Source organism: Myotis daubentonii, chromosome 13, assembly GCF_963259705.1.
Source record: "Myotis daubentonii chromosome 13, mMyoDau2.1, whole genome shotgun sequence".
Taxonomy (NCBI): Eukaryota; Metazoa; Chordata; class Mammalia; order Chiroptera; family Vespertilionidae; genus Myotis; species Myotis daubentonii.
The window spans coordinates 46,585,330-46,592,546 of record NC_081852.1 but is presented as its reverse complement, the minus strand read 5'-3'; the positions used below and the strand labels follow the sequence as shown (position 1 = coordinate 46,592,546).

Genomic DNA, 7,217 nt, shown 5'->3' with positions numbered 1-7,217 from the left:
ATGGGCAGCCCCCGCTCGGCGCTGAGCTGCCTGTGAGTACCGCCGCCCCGTCCCCGCCGGCCGCGCGCCCGCCCCGCGCTCACCCCGCGCCCCTCTCTCCCCGCCCGCTTTTGTCTCCCACAGGCTGTTGCACTTGCTGGTTCTCTGCCTCCAAGCCCAGGTAAGGCGCGGCGCGCGGAGGCGGGGGCCGGGCCGGGCGGCGGGGACCCGCTGGCAGGTGGGCAGGGGCCCCGGGCCCGTCGCTGCGGCCCGCGCCGCGGGGCTGGGGGACCTGAGAAAGCGCCCCCTGACCTGTCCCGAGCGGGGAGCTCAGGCACAGAGAGGTAGCGCCCGGCACCAGGTCACACAGCCGGCGGCCGGCGAAGCGAGACCCGAGGTCTGAGCCCCGCACGGGCTCCCCGCGTCCTCGCCGGGGCGGGGCGGGAGGGGGACTCGCGGGCAGACACACCTGGCGCCGAGGAAGGGGCGCTCGTGGTCAGAAGTCGGGGTGACCGCGGCGGGGGCCCTCTCCCGGCCCTCGGGGGAGGCTGGGGGCCGGCCTGGCGGAAAGATCAGGTGCCTCGGCCCTCCGCGCGCTCAGCATTTGCTCGGTGAATTCGTCTTTATAAATGTCAGGGGTCGGGCCGCGCTGCCTCCCCACTGAAAAGCGCCCTGCTCTTCCAGGAAGGCCCGGGCGGGGGGCCTGCGCCGGGCAGGGGGCTGGCTTCCCTGTTCCGAGCCGGCCGCGAGTCCCAGGGTGTTTCCCAACAGGTGGGTCCGCACCCTCCCCGTCCCCCGGCTCGTCCGCGTGAGGCTGGGTCAGCCCGGCTTTCCTGGGAGGGGGGTGGTAGCCTGAGCTGGCATGTTGGGGGGACCCCCAGCCCCTGCCGGCTGCCGGGGGCAGTGGAGGGGGGGGACAGGGTGATGGGGGCCACTTGGGCCCCTGGGCAGAGTAGCATTATAATGGCGTGTTGTGTATTTTTCAATTTCCTAAAGGTAACTGTTCAGTCCTCACCTAATTTTACACAGCATGTGAGGGAGCAGAGCCTGGTGACGGATCAGCTCAGCCGCCGCCTCATCCGGACCTACCAGCTCTACAGCCGCACCAGCGGGAAGCACGTGCAGGTCCTGGCCAACAAGCGCATCAACGCCATGGCGGAGGACGGGGACCCCTTCGGTAAGGCGGGGACCCCCTCGGTCAGGCGGCTGCGCGGTGCAGCCTGCAGTAGCTGGCGGAACATGCCCGCCCCCGGCTGGCCTGCTGGGACTGCACCCACCAGCCCCAACTGCGTGGGCCAGGGGCCTGCAGGCTCCCAGCTCAGAAGGCAAGGGGTTAAGGCAGAAACGCATGTTGGGGGTCAGCTGGAGAAGAGAGGTCTGGGGAAGGGACCTGGGGGAGCACTTGGCCCACAGGTGCCCCTTCCCTGCCCAGCAGATGAATGAATCCAGGAATTTCCCTTTACACCTCCCCCTTTCATACACCCCTCCCCAGCTGCAGGTGGAGGCAGAGGGTTCAGGGGGAGGGGGCCAGGTTTCAGGGAAGCTCTTGAAAGAGGATATGTCGCCAGGGCCCACAAAAGGAGAGTGGGAAAGAGAAGGGAGAGAAGTCCCCCCAACTCTCCCAGCTAAGGGGGGGGGTTGCTGTGAACCTTTAAATGTTGTGATCAGAAGGGTCCATCACACAGGGGAACGAGGCTTGGGAAGGGGCCCTCTCTGCTCCACTTACCCAGGAACCCAGGTGGTGGGTCAGAGCCGGCTCCCTGTGGGGTGCTGAGTACAGGGAGCTACTGGGGGCGGGGGGAGGCTGAGGACTGATTGATTTCTAAAACATTCAATATTCCTGCCTGGAAACAAGGCCAGTTTCCAGAGTCCTGATGTACCCGGAGGAAAGCAAGCCCTCTGGGCGGCTGGTGTTGTTTTTAGAGCGCGATTATTGTGAGTCTAAAAACCCTTAAATAATGACCAAGTTAAACAAGCATGAAAGGAGAGGGGAAGACTCTATTAAAATGTAATAAAAAGGTGAGGCACTTTAAGAGCTCAGAAGAAAAATGAAGAATGATATAAAACAGAAAAAGAACGGGCCCTTTTTCAGATGTGGAGTTTGAAAAGAGTTGCAAGTCTGTAAATGTTAAAAAAGAGGTTCAAGATTGTTCTCTATGAATCTCTGGAGAGACCCCCGCGTCTGGCAGAGCGATTAAAACTCTTCTTGCTTTCACCTTTTTTAACATTTCCTGAATACTTTCTCCTCTTCTCGAGCCAGTTTGGGGGATCGAGTATGTCTCGCTGCATTTTTTCTGCGTCGACGTAGCTGACTTCCCTTCAAAGCTGGAGAAGGAGACATAATTTTCCTGGGATAAATCTGTCACTGGGTGGAAGAATAGGTTTGAAAATGTTAAGCTTTCCAAAAGCCGGGCCGGGAAAGCCGCTGTAAACTGCAGCCCCAGCTCCCCAGAAACATCCAGGAAGGAGAGTGGGGGCTCTTGACGGTGGGGGTGGGGGCGGCCTGCACGGTGGCCGAGCTCCCCCGCTGGGCTGGCAGGGCCAGCCAATCGGCCCTTTGTCCCTCCAAAGTGGCTGCTGGCTGCCCTTCTCAGCTTCCAAGGAAAGGGAACGAGTGCCTGCCTGGCTTCTTCTGGGTTTACTCCATCAGAGCAAATGGCCCGGCATCCTTGGGTTTCGGGGAGGGAAGAAGAGGCTGCGCTGGCCATGGACGAACTCGTCTTCAACATCAGGGGGCTGGTGCCCGCTTCCCTCCTGAGGCTCCTTGGGCCCTGCTCGCCCAGCAGGAGTAGAAGCAGAGGGGCCCCAAAGCAGGGACCCAGGGTGTACAGCCAGGACAGGAAGCGTCTGGAAAAGAGCAGCAGAGGGGTCCTAGCTGCTTCCTGATGGCCCCAGGAAGTGACGAGGGGCCTACTCCATCCCGATCTGCCCCGTTCGGCCAGAGTCCTCGGAGTGGGGTCTTCTCTTGCCCTTCGCCTGTCAGTGTCCTTCCTGGCCCTTAAACGCACCCGCTCCTTGCTCAGGAAGACGGACCAGGAAAGGGATGAGCAGACTGGCTGGATCCAGAAGGAGGTGGGTGGGAGGAGAGGTGACAGCTGCATTTCCCCTGGCTGACTTGGAGCCAGACTGGGGTCTGGCTGCTGGGTCCCAGCCCTGTGCCTATGTGAAGGGGGTGGGTAGCCGCAGGCTGGACGGTGAGGGCTGTCCTGCTGACCTGGATGCCCATCTTCCCAGGAGTCTCAGAGGCAGAGGAGGTGCCACCTTGTCAGTGTGGGCTGGGAAGCAGCTCTGGGAGTCCCAGAGCCGCTTTCTCAAGGAGGGAAGAGGCTGAGCTCTGCGGTAGGGAGGGCAGGACACCCATCCCCTTCTGTCCCAGAGGGCTAACTCAGCCCTCACTCCCTCCTTGGGGACAGCCTCAGAGGGAGGAGTTACCTAGCGAGTGGGGAGGAATTGGTTCTGTGGCAAGTTGGCTGTCTGAAGGCAAGGAGGAGGGGGGAGAAGGCATAGAATTCAGCTCCATGTTTCCTCTCCAGACTGGGAGAAAAGTGTGCCTGGTCTTCTCCCTCCACACCCACGGAGAGGGCGGGTCCCTGGGGTGAGAAGCCGAGCTGTGCTGGAGGTTGAAAGAGGAAAAACCAATGAGTTGTTGCTTTCTGGACACTGGGGCTGGGGACTTACGTGCCTGGGAAGCCTGGGGAAGAGGCAGGGCCCTCCAAGCTGGTGTCTGAGTTCTGGCTGGGCTGTGTTAGGGAGAGCTGCGCCCTCCCTATCCCCTCCTCAGCAGAGCAGCAGTGGGGAAGGGCGGCGGGTGGGTGGCCAGGATTGTGAGTTAGAGCCCCAGGTGCCAGAAGCAGGAGGGAATGCTTTGACATTTAGCCTCAGGACTGGAGGTCACCACTGCACCCAGATGTATGTAATTATCTGTAGGCACGTGCACGTAATATTTTGAGTTGGAAAGATTCTCCTCAATCTTTTGAGTAGCAGGAGAACTCTAGTCATGAAGCCTTGACATAAAAGTCATTTACTGTCTGGTTTTAAGAGGCTCTTTTTAATTTGATGGCCCCCAAAACCACTCTGCAGAGCCCAGCTGGTACACCATGATCTCGTCCATCCTCCTCTGTAAACCTAGGTGAGGGGCCTGAGACCCGGCAAGGGGACCCGATCTTACCTAGGGGGCTGAAGCCCACCTCTTGCCTGCCTGGGCCTCCGAGCAGGTGCTGCTAGGATGCGACAAGCCTATGGACCAGCTGGGGTGAGGGGGTGAGGACATAGGTCAGTGGGCGTCGGGGAGCTTCCAGTAACCTCCTTCCTCTGTCCCGGACAGCAAAGCTCATTGTGGAAACGGATACCTTTGGGAGCCGGGTTCGGGTTCGAGGAGCTGAGACGGGTCTCTACATCTGCATGAACAAGAAGGGGAAGCTGATTGCCAAGGTGAAGCCCCAGGAGGAAGGGGGCCGGGGGGAGGGGGCCGGGGGCCTGGGCAGTGGCTGGGCTGTGGGCAGAGGGCCACAGGGCCACCTTGGGGTTACCTAATGCTTGGGAGGGAGAGGGGAGGGAGAAGGGAACTGCTTGAGAGATGAAAAGCTGTAAAGGCAAAGAGGGAGGAAGGAAGGCTAGGGAAGGGGCTTGGGGGAGGTTGGTAAATTCCATATATCTTTTTAACAAATCGCCAAATTGCTTTGCTATTATGTCCAATTACATGGTACCAGCATTTGGAATGTTCAGTAAGCCGCAGGCCCAGCCCCTCGGCCGAGCTCTGAAATGGCCCCATTAGTCACGGCTCCTCTCCGGCCTCGAGCTCCCCTAGCTGGGCTTCTGGGGCTTGAGGCTCCGCGCCTCCTCGCAGGCCTCCCCTCCCCCATAGGGTGGCTGCCCAGGGGCCCTGGAGCTGGAATCCTCGGGGACTGAGGGGGGCAGCTGGGGAAACGGGTGCTGGCTGCTCAGGCCAGACTGGTGGGCAGGAGGCCAGGGCAGGCAGGGTCTGGGCCCCCTCTCTGCCTCTGCATTGGGGCCCAGCCCTTTCGGTAGATAGCCATGTGTCACTGCTGCCCAGGAGGACAGGAAGTTGCCGGGTGGGCTGCGGGTTGTGAGGGATTAGAGAGCGGGTGCCCAGGCAGGGGGTGGGGCTGCAGCTCCTGCCCACCCTGCCATCTGCTGGGGTGCCCACCTGCTGTCTGGGGCCGCCTGCCCTCTGCCTCGGATGGGGGGGCTCCGGAGAGAGCCCAGTAACGCTGTGTCTGGCACTCCTACCTGCAGAGCAACGGCAAAGGCAAGGATTGTGTCTTCACGGAGATCGTGCTGGAGAACAACTACACGGCGCTGCAGAACGCCAAGTACGAGGGCTGGTACATGGCCTTCACCCGCAAGGGCCGGCCCCGCAAGGGCTCCAAGACGCGGCAGCACCAGCGCGAGGTCCACTTCATGAAGCGGCTGCCCCGCGGCCACCACACCACCGAGCAGAGCCTGCGCTTCGAGTTCCTCAACTACCCGCCCTTCACGCGCAGCCTGCGGGGCAGCCAGAGGACTTGGGCCCCCGAGCCCCGATAGATAGGCGCCACCCGGCCCCTCCTGCAGCTCCCAGCACAGAGATTTCTCGGGAGAGCACAGACAGAGAAACTCACGCAAGATGAGGTCTGCGCCACTGAAGGCTGGGGAGCAGCTGGGGAGCCCCGGGTTCTAGTTGTTGATAATTGTTTGCTGTTGGTTTTTTTTTTTTTTTAAACAAAAGAGAGGCTCTATTTTTGTATTCCACTTGGCTGTGGTGTCTTCTTAACTCTTAGGAAGGCCGGTTAGTGGCCCAGGAGTCCGGGGTGGGGGGTGGGGGGGGTGTTTCTAAATCAGCAGAGTTGCTCCTGAGCCCCCAATGCCCCCAGGGCAAGCTGGCCAGGCTGCCAGGAACTCCACTGCACCCCCAGGTGGGGGCAGGGAGGAAAGGGTAGGCACTTAGGCCAGGTGTTTTAAGGGTGGGTGTCAGTTGGGGGAGGTTGTGTATTAGTGCTATTAAATGACTCAAATATTTATTTAATTTGCATATTAAAAATGTGTGTTGGTGGGTGAGTCCTGCCGGGGTCAATCTCCCTCCCCCTGCTCTGCCCCAGCTGGCGGAGGGGGAGGGGGCTGTGAGATGCAGCAAATCAGGCCCCATCTCTGACTATAGCCTCCGTTTAGCCTAAGGCCCCATGTCTGTCTGCTGTCTCCATCATTGTCACTGGAGGGTTTTCCTGGGAGGACAGGAGCAGGGAAAGGAGCAAGAAGAGGCTCTTAGCTGGTCCTGGGAGACATGGACTTCCTAGCTTTTAACAGGATTTATTGCTAACACTTCCCCAGGCCACCTCTGGGCCAGAAATGATGACTCTCCTAGGACCAGAGCTGCGATCATGGACTCAATGAGTCTAAAAGAAGTGCCTCTGTGTGTGCCTAGGTCTGTGAGAGAGACAGGAGGTGCCGAAGCTCATTCTTTCTGAGTATCAGACTCCAGAAAATGAAAGAAAAGAGCAGCTGCCAGGGTCCAAGGTGGGGGTATGTCAGAGGGGGGACCTCCAAGGCTGGTGTTGACAATTGTGACACAGAACAAGTGTTAGCTTTCGGAGATCTGGTTAGAGAGCTGTGAGCAGAAGGTGCTGAGCTCAGGTGCTGCAAACGAGTCCAGGGACGATGGTTTAGGGAGAGGCTGCCACCCTTGGAGAGATGGGGCTTGGAGGGAAGGGAACTGGGCATGGGATGGGAAGGGAAGGGAAGCAGAGGTCGGGCTAGTAGAGCAGGTCATGGTGTGGGCAAGGGGACGGTCCATGGCGGTGGAGGGGTGTGTGTTTGTATGTGGACTGGTGACACTGGTCTCATACCATGCAATGGTATGGTATGATGAAGAGCCCAAACCCAGAAGTAACAGGTCTCCTGAGGGCAGAGCTGGCCCAGTCTTGATAACTGAGGCCTCCCATGCTAGCTGCTTCTGCTACCTTCTTTGAGGGTGCCCAGTTCCTAGGACAATCCAGAAACTTCTTCCCTCTGTGCTTCTGTTCTTTGGCACCTCCTTGGGAAGGGGAGCACCCCAAGGTTTTCTAAACACATAGGTCTCCCAGAGTCGCAGCCGCAAGTCCCAGGCTCAGGCCTTCCAGGTGGATCAGGAATTCCAGGGTTCAGTGGAAAGCCTTGGAGTAGTGAGATTGGGGATACCCTGGGGTTTGTCCACATCACTTCTTTTAGCCTGCTATGAGGGTGAGGGGCTCTGGATACAGTAG

The 7,217-nt window shown here is 59.7% G+C and overlaps 1 protein-coding gene across 2 annotated transcripts; it reads left to right on the top strand.

Moving 5' to 3' along the window:
• Positions 1 to 5,687, top strand: FGF8 (fibroblast growth factor 8). Of its 2 annotated transcripts, none has more exons than XM_059661927.1 (6): positions 1 to 32; positions 124 to 160; positions 664 to 750; positions 1,009 to 1,156; positions 4,304 to 4,410; positions 5,236 to 5,687. In XM_059661927.1, exons 1-6 carry the CDS (start codon positions 1 to 3, stop codon positions 5,524 to 5,526), a joined length of 702 nt encoding a protein of 233 aa, XP_059517910.1. In that variant the 3' UTR covers positions 5,527 to 5,687. The 2 variants fall into 2 exon arrangements, with proteins under 2 accessions (XP_059517910.1, XP_059517909.1); XM_059661926.1 differs by having other exon boundaries at positions 976 to 1,156.
• Positions 5,688 to 7,217: the final 1,530 nt, after the last annotated feature.

What these genes read in the sequence shown, in the direction of transcription:
- FGF8 (XM_059661926.1), top strand. Translation starts at nt 1, where the DNA reads ATGGGCAGCCCCCGCTCGGCGCTGAGCTGCCT. An exon ending in GGAGGACGGGGACCCCTTCG is followed by an intron (nt 1,157 to 4,303) that starts GTAAGGCGGGGA and finishes TGTCCCGGACAG; the next exon opens with CAAAGCTCATTGTGGAAACG. An exon ending in AGGGGAAGCTGATTGCCAAG is followed by an intron (nt 4,411 to 5,235) that starts GTGAAGCCCCAG and finishes TCCTACCTGCAG; the next exon opens with AGCAACGGCAAAGGCAAGGA.